The 18,032-nt window shown below is 40.5% G+C and overlaps 2 protein-coding genes across 3 annotated transcripts in view; one reads left to right on the top strand and one right to left on the bottom strand.

Annotated features, from left to right (window-relative positions):
- Nucleotides 1-18,032, bottom strand: part of LOC307039089 (uncharacterized protein) — a 58,149-nt gene that overhangs the window by 24,498 nt on the left and 15,619 nt on the right. The gene's annotated exons all lie outside the window — the stretch shown is intronic.
- On the top strand, nucleotides 7,577-17,244 carry LOC307039440 (uncharacterized protein). 2 transcript variants are annotated; one of them, XM_079681533.1, is made up of 8 exons: nucleotides 7,577-7,836; nucleotides 8,268-8,328; nucleotides 9,887-9,953; nucleotides 10,195-10,268; nucleotides 13,618-14,647; nucleotides 15,503-15,655; nucleotides 15,845-15,934; nucleotides 16,580-17,244. In XM_079681533.1, the coding sequence occupies exons 5-8, from the start codon at nucleotides 13,634-13,636 to the stop codon at nucleotides 16,886-16,888; spliced, it is 1,566 nt and encodes a 521-aa protein (XP_079537659.1). In that variant the 5' UTR covers nucleotides 7,577-7,836; nucleotides 8,268-8,328; nucleotides 9,887-9,953; nucleotides 10,195-10,268; nucleotides 13,618-13,633; the 3' UTR covers nucleotides 16,889-17,244. The 2 variants fall into 2 exon arrangements, with proteins under 2 accessions (XP_079537659.1, XP_079537658.1); XM_079681532.1 differs by lacking the exons at nucleotides 7,577-7,836; nucleotides 8,268-8,328; nucleotides 9,887-9,953; nucleotides 10,195-10,268 and having other exon boundaries at nucleotides 13,003-14,647.

Genomic DNA, 18,032 nt, shown 5'->3' with positions numbered 1-18,032 from the left:
TAGTGTGGTTTTCTTGTGTTGACGTTCAAGTTGAAGTTTCCTTGATTTCATTTGGCGGAGTTCGAGGGTATACAAGGGGGCGGAGTGTATGAAAGAGACATTTTTTGTTTTTGTGGGGGCCAGTTCATTGAGACAGAAGGAGAGGGTGCTGTTATAATAGTCCACAAGTTCAGATGGGTTTTCAGAAAGTGTGGGGGGGGGAGACACTCACAACATCCTCACTCTGGGTTTGGGGTTCCTTAGCTATTAGCTTCACCTGCATGTGTTCTTTGCAGGTGCTTGTTGAGGTTTGATGTGGTGTTTACAGCAGTGGATAACAGCTTCTGGCCTGGACACAGTTTGCACCTCACCGTCACATTCCTGTCTATTCTTCGGACGAACTCAAAATAATGGGCATACCTCCACCCCTCGAAAGTTATCGCTGACTCAGCCATGTTTATGCAGCACTGCACGTTGAGATGTGGATGCGCAAGTCGCGCAGATTACGTACATATAAACCTGCTGCGGAAATCCCTCTTGTCTGTCAGTGTGATTATGACTGATTTTATAAAAGTAACGAAGTAACGCGTGTCGGGCCATTGTTAGTAACTGTAGTGTGATTGCTGAATTATATAAGTAACGCATTACACTACTCCGTTACCGACAAAAGTAATATTATTACAGTAACGCGTTACACCCAACTCTGCTTGTTAGCTAGCTTGATAGCCACCGGCGGTAGGCGGCAGGGAGAGACGATGTCAGCGGGGAAGCCAGCTGATTGCAGCGGGATGGGAAGAATCACACGAGCCGCGGAGTTAGGGTGGAGTTGGGGTGGAGACAGAAATGTTAGCTCAGCAGACTTTAGGGAGCCGAGGAGCATCTAGGTAGCAGCCTGCTCGGTCCGATAATGCTAGCTTGCTAGCTAGCGGGCTAGGGACCGGTGAGCAGGAAAGAGCCAGCAGGTAGGAGATGACAACACAAAGTTCTGTGTCGATCCGATAGAAAGATGCTGCTACTTCTGCTGATGACTGTCCTTTAAAAAGTAGAGAGCCAGACAGGAGAGGTTCTGATCTGGACTAAAGAACAAAATTTGGGGCGGAGGAGCGGCGAACAAACAACTCCAGCACCCTCGGCGACCCTGGAAAACTATAATATATGCATATTTGATCAGTCAAATATGCATAAATAAAAAAGAAAGAATGCAGACTAGGTAAGATAAAGATAGGAGAGAGGAGTTTATCAATTATGTGTTATTGCTTGTGAGCATATTCTAATGTTTTTTTTAATTATTTAAATATAAACAGTTCTGTTTCATATGAGTGTTGACAGCTGTATCCAAAATCTCTTAATGTTGCACTCAAAGTGCACCAGATTGATGCATTCAACGTCAATTTAAAGAAAAAAATCTTCCGGGGGTGCATGCCCCCGGACCCCCCTACAGGATGTGAGGTCATCACAAATAAAACAGGTTCACATGGATAGGATAAGTGTGCACACTCATTATATACACAACACATTTTTCTTGGATTTGTTAACACCATAGTCCCTAATATGTTTGTAGAAAGGCATGAAATTAAATTGAGAAAATGTTTCATTGCGGAGGACCCCCTGTTTTGTGTCCCCCCCACTTCTCAAACTGAAGTTACACCCTTGAACGTATAACGTTGTAAGAAAGCAAAACAAACCTTCAAGAAAGCTCTTACTCTCAGACTGGGTGAGTTGTTTTGCTTACCTCCAGAAGGACTTTTAACGTCTTTCCCAGTAGAGAGAACTGTGAGAGTGGCTCCTCTCAGAATCGCTCAACTGATCTTCACTCCCGACCGTTAGCGCCAGTCAAAACCATGTTTTATACCGCTTTCTTTCAACTACTGCTGTGTCACCGTTCCTCTATGTTGCTATATGTCTGTCTGTCTGTCTGTCTGTCTGTCTGTCTTGCTGGTCTACCAGGATTGTCTTGCTGGTGTACCAGCTTCAACAGCAATAGAGTTATATAGACACAATTAACACTTATAGTTGAATGTCTTGTTACATAAGAATAGATCATATTTGTTAAGTGTTATGATGGGAGAATTACTATTATTGTGCTATTACTGCCTTATTAGGCCCATATTGAGCAGCGCATATTAAGACCAAAACTCATGTACAACAACTTCCTTACTGCACTAATTAGAGGGTTATTGAGGGAAAACCCTCAACTAATGGCTTATTACTTGTAGAATATGGAGAATAAGGCATTAATAAGTGTTTTATAATGACTAATAAAGTGCCAATATACTGCTAATATGAATGTTAATTAACAACTAATTGATTGTGAATTTGTGTACCTTAATATAAAGTGTTACCGGAAGTTTTGACAGTAAGTCTCACACAACATGGTACATATGCAATATAATACTGTCATATATACAAATATATATTTATGAATATATATATATATATATATATATATATATATATATAATCAAAAAGTACAATAGCAATTATCAATTAAGTTTAATAAATACAGAGAGTCCAATTTGTGGTTTAAAATACGTTGACTTTGCTAAATTTACAACAGGTGACCATTTCTCTAAATACACTTGCATCTTGAGTTGTTTAAAGCCTTATGTCCTCCTCGACTCCTCGGTCCTCCGGTATAGTGATTTCAGCATGCCATGTTGAAGGACATCTCATTTCTCTAAATGCACATCGAGGACCGAGCATCGAGGAGGCTCTCTGGAGGAGCTCTAACCGAGGAGACACTGATGGGTCCTCCACGGCTCCTCCGCGGATGCATTTCCGGGAACGGTGGAGGCGTGACGCACGGCCAGACTTATCTCAGCCAATGACAGCTCTGCATGCATCCCCTGGATATTATTTTAGAAACTGCTTTCATCGCGACGCAATGTTTACAGTGAGAACAGCTGTGAGGCTCTCATACTTGTTTGATTCTGAAATTGTATATATTTATATAAATATGTGTGTGTATATGTCCGCATCTGTAGCCTGTTATTGTCTCATTATAATCGCACTGTCAATGAATCAAAGTAAATATATAAGTCATCATGAACACATCTGTCCATCAGACAGAGGGCTGCTGTGCCTCCTGTCATCATTAATGGACGTCTCTTTAAAATGACCGCTCAGAGGAGAGGATTTCTCATTTCTCTAACCGCCTGCTGCTTCCCCTCCTCTCTCCTCTGTGGTTCCCCTCCTCAGTCCTCCGTTCGCATCTCCTGTGGGCGGCACTAAGTCTCGAGGATAGGAGTCGAGGAGAGGAAATTAGAGTATTGAGAAACCTTTTTTGTGTCCATTGGTCCAAGGTTAGGGGGTTGAGGTTTAAGACAATTTTTAGTTATCATTTTATGGGATATTAATACCAGAACTCTGAGCATATACATCGTGTCTTTTCCCAGTCCCCCTAAAGGTACATTCCCAAAAATCAACCTTTTGTGGTTCATAATACGTTTAACTCCAAGAGCTCTTCAATTTCCCTCATTACCCTATTCCAAAATAGTTGTAGTTTAGGGCGATCCCAAAATATGTTTGAGAAGTCTCTGATTAATCCACATCCTCTCCAAAAGAGTGGGCTAGACTTGTCATATTTATATATTACAAAGGGAGTTTTGAAGTATCTCATTCTCAACATCCACGCAAATTCCCTCCAATTTTGACTATTTATGCCAAGTCACCCAGGAACTATCCCACTCCTCATCTGTAACTATGGTATTGGTTACAGAACTAATTTATTCTATTAGTACCCATTTTGTTTCCATATCAAGCCTAATCCATGAGACCAATATTCAAAGTTGTGCTGGCCAGTAGTAGCTTCTAAGAAGAGGCATAGCTTTGAGTGCTTGAAGGACTTTCGGTCTCACCGTGGTTCTTTTATTCTGTCATATGAATTTAGAAATAAGCATGGAATTGAAATGTTAATACTAGGACAGTAATAGGAAGAGAGCAAACATAAAAATAGCAGCCTCTGCAGTACTGTGCTGTAACCTGAGCCTAAGATAACAGGACTTTTTTTCAGTAATGTAGTTTAATATATTGAAACTAAGTTACTGAAAAAGAAATTATGTTACTAAAAAAAATACCCACAAATACTAAGAAATTACAAAACAACAACGTTTGTCTACATGAATAATGTATTTATTTACCCCAAACTGCATTTAGGCTAATGATAAAGTATAGTAACTAAGAAACAAATATAACAAAGTCATTGACACAAAATCTGTTTATAAAATAAAAACCAATGATGGTATTTTATGTTTTTTTCTGCGCTATATACCAAACAAAAAAAGTTTAAATCTGTCTTCGTCTCCTTGGTCCAGCATTAAATGTGCCATTCTCATTCAATAACTGGCCCCAGCACGGCGCCCCCAATCACATTGGTAAAGAACCGCCCATTGGATAGAAGCATTTGAATCCAACTTGAGGACACATGGCTTGAATACTTCCTGGCTTTAGTTCTACAAACTCTCTCTCAGTCCTGAATCGAAAAAGTATTTCTGCAGCAGAGATGCAGATGAGGGGGGGGGGGGGGTTAGTGACTGCTCTCTGAATTGAGGCTGCTGTAGTGATCTGTTTGTACTATGGAGCGGCTCAATTGTTGAACCACCCATAAAAGCTGCTGAGACGTGGCAGACAGCCGGAGTAAATTCCTCTGCTGTCTTCTGTCAGGTTGCCATGGAGTGTCAGCCTGCTTCATATTTCAATCTTCAGGAAGCATGTTGACTGCAGAGCTGCTTGTTTGTTACTGCTGGAGCGCAGGGGAACGGATCATGTGATTTCTATGTGTGGTCTTAGCTAACCCTAACCATTATTTCAGTCACACAACTCACATGTTTCTTTAACATGTTTATTAGAAGCAGCATATAGTTGAGTTTGGCGTCTAGGCTCGGGTCTCATCACTCTACAGATATACATAGCACGATGAGTGATGATTAAATAACTAACCCCCAGAGCCTACAGGTGGAAGCTGGGGTGGTGGTGGGGCAGGCAAGCAGCAGCGACATAGAGTAACTGCAGCAAAGCAGCAGCAAGCAATGCATAGAGAGAGATCTGGCAGGTTAAATAGAGTGGCGTATTAGGAGAACTCTGTTTGGTTGGTTGTAGAGTGGCAAGGGGCGTTGAGTATGAATGCAGCATAAGTGTTCGAGTTGACTGCCTGAACTAGCTCGCAGGTTTCGCCCCATTTCAGTCAGACAACTCACGTGTGTCTTTAACATGTTTATTAGAAGCAGCATATAGTTGAGTTTGGCGTCTAGGCTCGAGTCTCATCACTCTACAGATATACCAGTGTTTCCCCTAGGTTTACTGCCTTGGCAGGGTGTTGCGCGGGGGGGGGGGGATTTTTTTGTATCCTCTGTAGCAGAGAGAGGAGCTGTGGATTATTGTTATTGATATCGTGCAGTAACATAGTATTTGTACATTAAAAAGTAATACAGTACAGTGTTACACTGTACTGTATTACTTTTATTCAAACTGTATTCCCTTCTTATCATTTAGCCTACACTTCTTTCTTTCATTGATACATTTAAATCACCTGACTACAGCATATAACATACCTGCTGCAACCCTGTGCTGCTGCTGCTTCTCTCTGCCTCATCCTCTATTGCTGGAGGCAGCTCCACCTCATCTGATCTCTGATATGAGAGCAATCATGTTATGATCATATTGAGCTATTGGTGTGAGTCTAACATTAAACAAGCAGTCTGCTTGTCATACATTGCTGACGATACATTTTAAGTGGCAATTTGTTGAGTCACTGCCGCTAAATGCCGGTAGCATCACTGCTATGTGAAGGCCCGGGAACGCCCCGAAAGCCATCCCCCCCAGCAGGGACGTGCACAGACATTTGGAGGGGCTATTGCTCTAAACTAGAAAAAGGGCCTCCCCCCGAAAAAAACAATAATACCTTTTGAAAATTGTAACTTGTTTTTAATGTAAAATAAATCAAACGATTATTACATAAACTAAATTAAACAGTCATTCACATCTCATAACAAAATAAGCTAAGGTGACTACTTGCATTTGGTGACTTGATTAAAAAAATTAAAACCAGGGAAATGTTTTGTTTTGCGGTACATATCTCATTAAAATATCTAATGTTAGTAACTATTAAATACAAAATGGGGACAATTATGTTCTAATGTAGTTTGACCAGACCATTGTAACTGCTGTGAAGTCCAGACATAGGCTACTGATAAAATAGGGCCTCTAACTTAAATAAACTCACTAATTAATTAAACCAGTTCAATACGCATTATTCTTATTCTTAATTTCGGGTGGCGCAGTGGTCTGTGCGTTTGATCATCAGATCAAGGGGGTGTTGGGGAACTCCAGTTCGAAACCCGCTCCCGCCCCACTGCTTCAGGCCGTTGTGTCCTTGGGCAAGACACTTCACCCAAATTTGTGGGTATTGTCCACAGTACATGTATAATATCAATGTGTACTTGTAAAAGCGTCTCGATGACTTTGAGGTGTGAAGATGGGCGGTGTGGCGCAGTGCATTGATCAAGGGGGCGAAACCCGCCGCCGCTGCGTCTGTAAAGCCGTTGTGTCCTTGGGCAAGACACTTCACCTGAACTTGCTCCTGTGGGTATTGTCCACAGTAAATGACCATTACATGTATGTATGATCTGTACATGTAATGTGTATTTGTAAAGCGCTTTGAGTCATTGATAAAGCGCTATAATAAATATAAGGATTATTATTATTATTATTATTATCATTCTTTATGAGCGCAGTAACGGTAAGGTATCTAATGACTTATTTATGTTGTATTCCATAACTTAATAACAGAGATGGTCAAACTAAAGTGGTAGAGACATGGCAGAAATCCTACACTGAAGCGGGACATTGAACTCTTCACCCGTGAGAGGGCGATCAAGAAAAGAGAGCGATTCCCCCGTTGAAGGAGTTTACAGATGAAAAGACACTGAAAGACAGAAGCACAAAAACAACAAGTAGGCTATATTTAGGTGTTTTTTTGTAAATAACCGACGGTATCAAGAGGAAGTAAAGTCCCCTTGTTTGCCCCTTATACCCTAACTGCCATGAGACAACTCAAAATCAAGTTTCTAAAATCCGACACTGAGGTGGTCTTAGCGCACCGGCAGATGACAGAGCTGACAAAGTGTGTTTCCCGCAGCGAGATGCTACAATAATAATTGTGGGCTTATCATGTTGATTCGACCACAACCGAAAAAAGAAAACTCTCGCTCTCTCCAGAGGGGCAGGTCAGCCAAAAAGTCCAAACGGGCCGTTGCCCGGGCAACATTAGCCCGTACCTGTGCACATCCCTGCCCCCCAGCACAGCGGCTTTGAGGGGAATATACTACCTATCGAGACTGCTGTATCTAGTCTTGAAGCAGCAACAATGAGTTTACCCCTCCAAGCATGCAGCTATGAGGGGAATATACTATAATGAAATACATATAATCTAACCCAACAACCACCTGGTATGCAATAACATAATCCTACAGATATTCATCTTTGAATGTTTACTCATTCATCGAGTAATGCAAGAGTTCATGGTTGTTTGTGCTGAAAGGATCTCATTCCTGTGAAGCATGATATACACTGAAAAAAGGGGGACTGGCCATCTGTTGGATTTATCCAAGCCTATTGTGTGAATGTTATACAATTGCCTCATGTTCCGAAGCAAAATGTAATAGTATTGAGTAGAATCTACATTTTATGTGGAGAGAGTACATGAACTTGTTTAGGTCATGTTGGGATAAAATGAGTCAATCAAATAAATGTATCAATTCCACCGCAATATACCCCGCGAAATCGCGCAATGCATTTCTTTGTGGAAGAAGACAGCAGCAAGGAAGGCAGCTCTGTCCCGCCATTACCCAGCTTGGATCGGTAAGTATGGATGGTTGGAATACATTGGAATATTAGTTAATGCGTAACTATATGTAATATAATGCATTGAAAGTCACCAACATAAGTTAATGAACTGTCATGAAGTTATTTGCTCTCGTGCTGTTGAATTACCATGTGCTACGTTTCCTCTGTGAAAATGGCGGGTGGGGCCCGCCGCAAGGTGTTGGTTCGTAGTTACTTAATGCTATCTGTTAATTTAGCCATTGTTAGCTAACGTCGCATTAGGATTAACGTTAGCTTTCAAACGAAAGCTTTGGTCAACGAGCAGTACGAGTTTACATTACTGTCTTTTAATTAAGAGGCTGGGGCGCTCACTTTTTAACCAAGCCACGCTCCAAAGTTATGCTAAATTTTAGCAAGGGAAAAACGGCAATACTTTTTTAATGTCAATGCTGTTGTTGCTGCTGCAGATTGCTGCTGTAGATTGCCGTCAGACGACCGTAGTGCCTCTGCTGTGGCTCAAGTTCTGTGGTGAGTATGTATTTTATCTGTAAATAACAGGATTAGAAGTGTGGGTATCGTTTATCAGAATTATGATACCAGTAGGCTACCCTTAAAACCTGATTGGGGTATGTTAGAAATTAAAATCAATGTTTTAATGGGGAAATGTAGTTTAAACATGCCGTCAGTTTTAATGCTCTTTTATACTGAAAAACCAGAAATTCTTGTGCACAAGCAGTTAAGCTTTTATTCTGAAAATCCTTCATCTCCGGTTAGCATTTAGCATGTGGCTAATATACGATTTCCTAAAGAGGTGAATTTAGTAGCGAAATGATATGGAGTGGTGCAAACCGAAGCCTACTGATTTAACACTACAACTATAGATGTCGAGGTACTACTATGCTGAATATTAAATGAAGGTACAGTTTATTTGAATACATTATTGTTTACAGACGAGAGTAGCATGTGACAACATCCGGAATGACCGGAAACCAAACGAGCCGAGAAGTATTGTTTAGAGTATTGATTACAGCGTTTAAAATGTGTTAAATGAAAAGTGATGAAAGAGAATATGAGGAGAAACGGCGTGTTAAGCATATATTGAATGTGAAAAGAACCTATCCTCTGTTTAAATGCAATAACGGACATTGGAGACGAGGTGAGCCGGCTGGCGGGGAGGAGCCAGCAGAGGATATATAAACAGCACCGGAGGAGAGATCTATTCTCTTCTCTTCCCTATTGAGGAGAGCCAGATCACAGCTGTTTGTCTGACTGAACAATATCATGCTTGTGACCAACCCGCGCCTTTTTAAATTAAAGTACCCAATTGAACTTTCACAGAGACTCCATTTAGTCTCCTATTTTAAAGCTTCTCCCCTGGTCGGGAGAATAACGAACACAGTTAACAGGTACTAACGGGGCTAACGGCTACTTAAGGGCTAACGGCTTAGCATGGTTAGCAGTCCGGTGCATCAGCTTTAGGGCATATATGTTTGTGCGTCATTCTAGGTGATACAGACAGGCTATATGCTCTAGTTACCAGAAGCACATGGCTAATTATTATGCAGCACATGGTTAATTATTATGCAGACTGACATCATCTGACTTTCCCAGTGCCCCATGTAGCAGTGATTATTATGATAAGGATAGGTATCTTTTGACTTGAGAAGTCGATACTACTTGGTACCAGATTATTTCGGTAGGTACCCAGCCGTATATATACATGTACATTGAAGGGAGCAATGGTGTCATTTACATTTTCAGATGCAGACATGTATATTGGCTATTTGTTGATCTGCTATAAAAAAGATTGGCATCATCCCTCAAAATAACATAATCTGTTGACCTGTAGAGTCATAGCCGTGGGAAGTCATTTTACTTAGGGGGTGAGGCCAAAAGTGGGGAGAGATTTCAACAGTAACATGAACATAATAGTAACCATTAAAAAATGTACACCATTCACCAACAGGGGGTGCTGCAGCACCTCCAGAACCCCTACTTCCCGTATGTGTAGAGTATTTACAATTTTTGTCTATAGAAATACTGTTTTGCATTGTATAAGTGTTTTTTGTGTTGCTCTTTGTTGCAGCAGATTGAAACGCGAACTCTGTGCGTGTCTGGAGTCGGCGCTTTTACTGTGGGCTCAAATTGATGTGGTGAGAATACAATTGTATTTTGGTTTAACCCTGTCCCACTCGGTGTGATTGGCCATTGTGTGATGTGTCATACTTTTTGAAATGCTTTTTATAAACAGTTGTGTCACTACTGTTACTTAGACCTTCCCCATTTTATTATTGATTGATGTTTGTTATTTCATTTTGACAGCTTGTCTTACATTTTTGTCAGAATTTTCTCATTAGACATTAATCCTTCTTTGTTTCCATTTGTCTTTTGCAGTGAATGGTGCTGCAAGTTTGCCAGAATGTTGCTGTGAATGTGGCGTTGTAAGGCCTGCCCCTCAGTTTTACCAAGTAGGTCCCAAATATTAAAACATTATCGAGTGAAACATAGATATTATGGGAATAATAATCGTTTTCCTTGTGTATATGTAAGCTGCCCCTGCACTTTTAAAACGTGGAATGCGCTTTTAATTCATTTGAATAGATTTCATGTGACTAAAACCAGTCATCAATCCAAGAGCTGTATATTTAGGTGCCAGTTATGTCCTTGTAAGGATCTTGTCTCGGAAAGGTATTACTGGGCTCACATTAATGCACACCTTAACAAAAATGAGGTTGTAACTTGCATGTTTTTAGATTGCAACTTTCAAACAAATATCTACGGAACATTTAAATCCCACTGGAGCAGAAAACATACTTATTATTCAATTACAGATTTTAAACCAGAAATTGTGACATCAACCACCTTTGTTTCTCTGGAATCTGCGCAAAATACTTCAGATGATGAAATAGGTGAGGCATACTCTGATGCACAACCAGATTGCAGTGTTTATGCCCCGAATGACCTTCCAAATGTAATTGAACAAACTTTTGCAGCAGCTTTGTTAAAGTTGGAACATTTAACCCATGTACCAAGCACAGCAATCAATGATTTTTTGCTAGAGCTTCACAACTTAACTAGCTCTCTCTCGAGTTCCCACACTGATGGCGTTCTAGTTGATATTTTTCAGAAGCACAAACTCCAGGTTGACAGAGCTATCATAGAGGAAATAACCACTTCTCTGTGCACTGGGAATCCTATAAATAAAGCCATAGAGAAGGGTGGTCCTTTGAGTTCTACATATCAACGTAAGCAGTATTACAAGGCAAACTTTAATATTGTTGAACCAGTTGAATGTATTTTGGATGCTAAAGAGAAGAAAACCTTCCAGTATGTCCCCATTCTTGAATCTCTACAGGTGCTGTTGAATAGGAAAGATATTGTGGACAAGTTAGTTTGTAGTCACAAAACGCAAAGGGAAACAGAGACAGCAAAAGAAATTGTGTACAAGTGTTTCAGGGATGGTCTGCATTGTAAGCAAAACAGTTTATTGTCAGGTCAAGAGTTAAGGGTATCTATTGGTTTGTATGTTGATGACTTTGAGGTCTGTAACCCTCTTGGCACCTCCCGTAAAACCCACAAACTTTGTGCTGTGTACTGGGTGCTGAGTAACCTACCCCCAGGGTCTCATTCCTCTTTGTCCTCCATTTACTTAGCTATTTTGTGCAAAACAGACAATGTTAAGACCTATGGCTATGACAAGGTTTTAGAGCCACTTCTACGTGATCTCAGGTCTTTGGAAGTTGATGGAATTTTTGTCGCACAACTGGGAACATCGCTCAAAGGTACAGTTCAAACTATTGCTGCAGACAATTTAGGAGCTCATGGATTAGCGGGTTTTGTTGAGAATTTTTCAGGCACCTATTTTTGTCGTTTTTGTACTGCAACAGCTTCAGACATTGCATCAAATGAGGTTAGAGCAGGAACTTTCAGCCTCAGAACAAAAGAAATACATGACACTCATGTCAGAACAGCCCTAGATAGTGGCAGCAGCTGTTTTGGAGTTAAAAGAGCTTGTCCTTTGACTAAAGCGCTTTCTCATTTTAATGTCATCAGTGGCTACCCTCCTGACATTGCCCACGATCTCTTTGAAGGCATTGTGCCTGTTGAAATAGCACATTGTCTAACATTTCTAATCTCAAAGAAGTACATAACCTTGGAAGATATTAACAATTCCATTCTACATTTCCCATACAAGTGGACAGACAAAACAAATAAGCCTCATATTTTGCCACAAAATCTCTCACACAGGAAAACCATAGGTGGTAATGCCCATGAAAACTGGTGCTTGTTAAGATTGCTCCCATTTATAATTGGGCCTAAGATTCCTGAGCATGATCCAGCATGGCAGGTCTTGTTGGACCTAAAACAGATTGCTGAGCTTGTGGTTTCCCCAGTTCACAACGACGAGTCTATTGCATACCTTGAGAGCAAAATTTCAGACCATAGACAAAGGTATCAAGAGGTTTTTCCTAACAATAGACTGCGTCCCAAACACCACTACATAGAACATTACCCACAACTAATAAGGTTTTTTGGGCCTCTTGTGGGACTTTGGACTATGAGGTTTGAGGCAAAGCACAGTTTCTTTAAAAACATAATCAAACACACCAGTTGCTTTAAAAACGTGCCCCTATCTCTGGCTGTGAAACATCAGTTTATGATTGGCTACCACTTGTCGTCTCCAAGTATTGATAAACAAATGCTGGATGTCTCAGATGTATCTTCTGTCCCCTTAGATGTTTTGAAGGAGGAGCTAGTTCAAGCTTTTAAACAGAAAGATCCTGACATATCTGAAATACACCTTGCAAAAAATGTTTGGAGCAAGGGAATAAACTACAGGACAGGTATGGTAGTTGTCCATGGGTCGGAAGGTGGCTTGCCCGAATTTGGGGAAATCCATCAAATATGCATTTTGCATCAGAGAGTGTTTTTTGTCTTGAAACTGCTGTGTGGATGGTATAGTGAGCACTACAGAGCCTTTGAGGTGACTCCATCTCCGTCACGAGAACTTGCTCTTGTGGAAGTCTGTGAACTGGTCGATGAGTATCCCTTGGCCGCCTATCTGGTTGGATGTGTGCGGATGGTGACCTTGAAGAGATCAATCTGTGTCTGACGTAAAGCAACAAATTAAACACTGCTTGGGCAGGTACAGACTAAAGTACAGAGAATAGGTACCGTTGGGTACTGGTATCGGTTCAAACACATATATATATATATATATAAACAATAGATGGCTCATGGGAGATTTTCCAGCGTAGCTCACCGGCCGCCATCTTGCTGCAGTCACCAGCTACTGTTGTAAGGTGAGTGATCTGCACAAAAATACTCTTAACTCGCTGAAATCTTGACTGATTTACAAACGGTTTGGTTTATTATAAACGTTATTAGCATGGCTATGATACAGGAGACAACAAGACATGTTGAAAAAAAAATCATAATTATAAGTATGCAGTACCATAACTACATCTTTGATGTTTATAACAAACCAACCCGTTTGAAAATTGAGCAAACTATGGTTATTTAAATAGTAAACCATAATGTTATGAATGAGCGAGCTGACTGCAGCAAGATGGCGGCCATGTTGCAACGTCGGTCTCCATTGGCCAGCAGCATGGGTGAGCCATCTATTGTTTATATCTATGGGTTCAAATGTGAACAGTACCCAACCCTATACATTGGTCCAATAACATTGTTATTGTTCTTCACAATGAACCCTTTTAAAAAATGACAAGCATTCACTCTTCTACCAAGCCCCATGTACTTGAAATAAAACTAATTCTAAACCTTTTATTGTTTATATACTCTCTTTCCTAACAGACGGTGAAGAAAGACCATGATGACATCAGCTGTTCTCAGAGTAATCCTAGGGGCTGACAGCTGTCAGAGGGTGGTGATTTCTGCTGGCCTGCCTTCAACTGTGAATGAACTGGAGAATGAGATAAAGACTCAGTGTAATGTAAAGGAACCCTTTCGGCTGCAGTTCATGGACACGCTTTTTGGCGATGAATTTATGAACTTAACTTCCATGGGAGAAATACAAGACAAAGCTACAGTCAAGGTCATATACACATCATGCAGACCTCTCAATGCTGATGCAGATCAATGTGTGGACAGTTGCTCCTTTCCACCAACCAGTCATCCTGATGACACCACATCTTCTCTAGGCGACAGCACCGGGATTCTCACATCTCCAGAGTCCACTTCTTCACGGTCTTCATGGCCAGGTGTGTTCCATGTTCCCCGTTTTTCGTATGATGCAGAGATTAAGCTTGAAAAGGCCCACAGAGTTCTCAGAGAAGAAGGGACACTGTTGATCCCTGATTCAAAGCTCAAGTCTGATATACTAGAGGGGTTGATTCAGGAGGTAGTTAAGCACAAAGTCTACGCCACGGACAGGGAGTTTGACCAAGTTGCAGAGGCGCTCGTCATGAAGCATCCATGTTTACAAGAAAAAGGCTCAGCCTCTGGCTATGGGGGATGGAAGACTAGTCTCAAATACAAGTTGTCCAACTACCGCACACATCTCCGGAAAGTGGGATGTCCTGAAGTATGTGTAAATACTTTGAAACATAAACCAGAAGGGAAACGTTCTCCTGCTTTTAAAGTTAAGAAACCAAAGAGGGGTGAAGTGGCCTACTGCCCTGACTTTCCACTTGGAGAATGCGCCCAGTCCTTGGAGAAGATGAGGGTTGAACTCCTTTCAGATTACAAGAAGCGTAATAACAGAGACACAGTTAAGGCTAAAATGGAGAAAACATTTGCATTGAGAAGACAAGAAGTCATTAGTGATGTTCCCATGACCAGTGATGTACAAGAGAGATGGCCAGCTCTCTTTGGTGTAATGGAGGTGAGTACAAAGATAATGGTGTAACTTTTTGTGCTGTAGATGGTATATGCAACTGTTAGAGTAAAGCTTGGCCCCATTACGATGTTGTTCAGAAGTAGGTGCAAATGAATGCTGGATGTTGAAAAGCTGATGCTTCACTGCATTGCTGGCTTAAATGTGTAAGAAGAAGGTGAAGTAGTAGGAATATTTGAAAAAGTGGGAACATGATTGAAGCAGATGAGTAGGGCTTGAGTTTAAGGATGTCCGTCATCCCGGGGGCCGAAAAAAATAGGATTGAGGAGGAGGAACATTTATTTAGCGAGGAATTTGGGCTTAGAGTTAAAAGGAAAAATACCGTGATAACGTCATAAATTAAAATGACTGCAAGTTTTGTTTAGCACAAGTTCTTATTAAACCTCCTTGAGAACAGAAACACACAGCACATACTGCTGGTGTCATGTCCCTACTGGTTTTCAGACTAACTGGTTTCCACATGTTGTGTTTACCGAACACAACAGTTGTGGTCTGCCTCTGTCATCAGATTCGTCACACATTCACAAACATATTATTGGCGATTTTCAGGTCCAAATCTCGTATCTACTGTGGCGAATATGATTGTATAAGTTAGCACTACATCAAAGCCGCCTAAAAAAATAAGTTTGTCTAAAATATATCAGATCGCGTCAAGCTGGATTACATCTCGGTAGAGCAAAATGCTTTCAGCATTCACACCCAATATTCCATAGCCGAAATCAAATGCTGAGCAAACATGCATAGTGCATACAGTTATGTGATTGGCAGCTGTAAGTTTAATGAAACAAATGTGTGTATGTCAGTGGGCCGTGTTGTTAAAAAATGGTTTCATTTTTTTTTCAGGTTAACGCAGAGTTCAAGCGGATTACAACTATGGCTCTACAGTCAAGGTTCCTGTCACAGCTTGACCTACACTCCGCAAGTCTGCTGAGGGTGTTCTCGAAAAAATCGGGGCAGCAGGGCAAGAAGTTAAAAGACATGGCTGCCATGATGACGGTAAGAACTTTTGAACTGTGTGTATATGTGTAGATATGTGTGTGTGTGTGTGTGTATATATATAATATTTCCTTTTTGGCATTAGGTCAGTCTAAAATCAATTACAATGGTAAATTATCCCAAAATGTGACCACTCCATAGGTTCAATTTGATTAAAATGTCCCTATATTCTTTGTTTTAATCCTTAAGGAAGACATCGATGCTGACAGGGAGTGCCTCATTAAAGGACTCTGCATCTACCTCAATGAGGATCCTGAGGATCTGGTGAAGGAGTACATGGTGAGTGTGTGCTAAAGTAGTAGGCCACATACAAAAAAGAAGTTAGTTTGAACATGTTTTTAAGAAGAAAAATAGCCTCAGTTAAAAGAACCTCATTTGACCAGATATACCAGACCATATTACCAGACATGTTACTTAGCTGTCTTCCTGAAATTGATATTATAATTGGTTTTGTTAGAATTAACATGGTCTATCATGATTTGTGTTCTTCTGATTCCAGAAACACATTCAAATACTAATGCAATAGTCTTAAGGACAGCTCTATCCTCCTCAGGCTGCAGTATCTTCCACCTGTAGGGCTTATATTACATCACATAGGATGAATTATGAATCAGGAGTAGTACCTAATGCTTTGCTCATTAGTCTCCAGCATTTGGTGGATTCTCTCCAACCTTCTCCTCTTTTTAAAGTCGCTGATATATATATTACCAATAATAATTACCATTCACTCAATTTAATGTACAACCTACAATCTGATAGCCAGGCTGGTGAAACCCACAGGTGAAAACAAACCAGGTATTCTTCTTCGCAAGCATTGTGCTAATTAGTGTAGTGCCACAGTAGAGTCAAATAAGCAAATTGTGTCTTAATGAGGTCCGAGTAAAAAAAATCTTATCCTTAAAGAAATAATTTATCTTCCACCAGGACATGACTGAGGCCAACACACTACGTGAGGTAGAAGAAACAACAGTGGGGATCTATGTTGCCAGAGAGACTCCCAGCAGTGACTATTCTGATGTCGGAGTTATCCTCGAGGGTGTGGTGGTGCTTCAGGATCTGGAGAATGTGGCTCTTGCAGCTGTAATGCTGTTTGGACTCATGTATGCCCTAAACATGAATTACCCGTTGAAGCTCCGCAACACCTTAGAAGTTATTCAGAAGCTTATAATGGAGGTGGATGCATCTGACCTTTCAAGAAAGGCCCAAAACTTGAAGAGGAAAATGCACGAGTGAAGAGAGCTCACTGTCCATGTTCACTGTCCATGTTCACGGCTCGCTGTTCCTACACTGTTCTTGTAGTTGAGATGCAGAGTATACATTCCTGGACTGAGTGGTGTGGCTGGTTCTCCCACCATCGCAGTTATTGATGCCTTATAAAAAGCAGGGGATGCTTTATTTATATATATATATATATATATATATATATATATATTGTTTTTTTGTTTACGTTGTTGTTGTTGTAACGAAATTGCTAAACGATATGTAAGGTCCTTTTTAATATTTGTACTTCTCAAATTGGAGATTAGTTTTGGAAAGACTTGAGTGATTATTTAATCTCCAGGTTCTTGAATAAAGGTCTTGAAACAAAACTTTCTAATCGTTTTCAATGCAAAAAAAGTGGGTTATGTTTACTTTTAAAATCTGTTTCATATTTACATAAAATTATATTTATAAATATAATGTATAACAAAAAAAATTACAATTCTGAAAACATGTAATAGACATGGGAATATTAAAATAACAAATATTGCTAGAGTTATGTGATCAAATAGTGTTGGAATAAAAGGGATTGAATTGTGTTTGAATAAAGTGATCAACATGGGTTGGAGTAAAATGATGAAAGTGTTTAATTTACTTTATTGAAACACATTTCAATAACTTTGAATCAACACAAAGTAATTGCGTTGATTGGACATAAATCGTTTGTGTTGATTTAAAACAATTCTATAGGTTGCTGCCAAAGCAAATTATTTGTGTGCAACAAATGTCCACAATTGAATTGAGTAAATCCAATGTGTTCTTTTTTTCAGTGTAGCGCTGGTGGGCAAAAGATGACCGAAGGCCCAGGATACTCAGGGTTGAGGTAGGCGGAGAGCTGCAGCTGTGCAGATTCTTAAACAGTGGGAATAGCGAACTGGGGGCAGATCGCAGCTTAGGCAGAGATCACGCAGCTTGGAAGAGAACCCTCGTCGTTGGGTTTGCAGCCATCGAATAAATATGTGAGCCAACCCATGTGTCGGAGGGCGATGGTGCGAGAAGTTTAGCATGGAAGTTAAAGGATAAAGAAAACAGTGTTAGTTTTAGCAATGATTATTCTGGGTTCCTTGACTCCCCAAACAGAACTGTCAGACATTGAATGTTTCCAAACAGTGTGTAT

The sequence above is a fragment of the Notothenia rossii genome (genome assembly GCF_949606895.1).
Source record: "Notothenia rossii genome assembly, chromosome: 5".
NCBI classification, from domain to species: Eukaryota; Metazoa; Chordata; class Actinopteri; order Perciformes; family Nototheniidae; genus Notothenia; species Notothenia rossii.
Note: the sequence above shows the minus strand (reverse complement) of the source record. Positions and strands in the feature narration are given on the sequence as shown.

Coding starts and splice junctions, on each gene's coding strand:
- LOC307039440 (XM_079681533.1), top strand. CDS start 13,634: ATGATGACATCAGCTGTTCTCAGAGTAATCCTAGGGGCTGACAGCTGT. Junction 14,648..15,502: donor CTCTCTTTGGTGTAATGGAG/GTGAGTACAAAG, acceptor TTTTTTTTTCAG/GTTAACGCAGAGTTCAAGCG. Junction 15,656..15,844: donor ACATGGCTGCCATGATGACG/GTAAGAACTTTT, acceptor TTAATCCTTAAG/GAAGACATCGATGCTGACAG.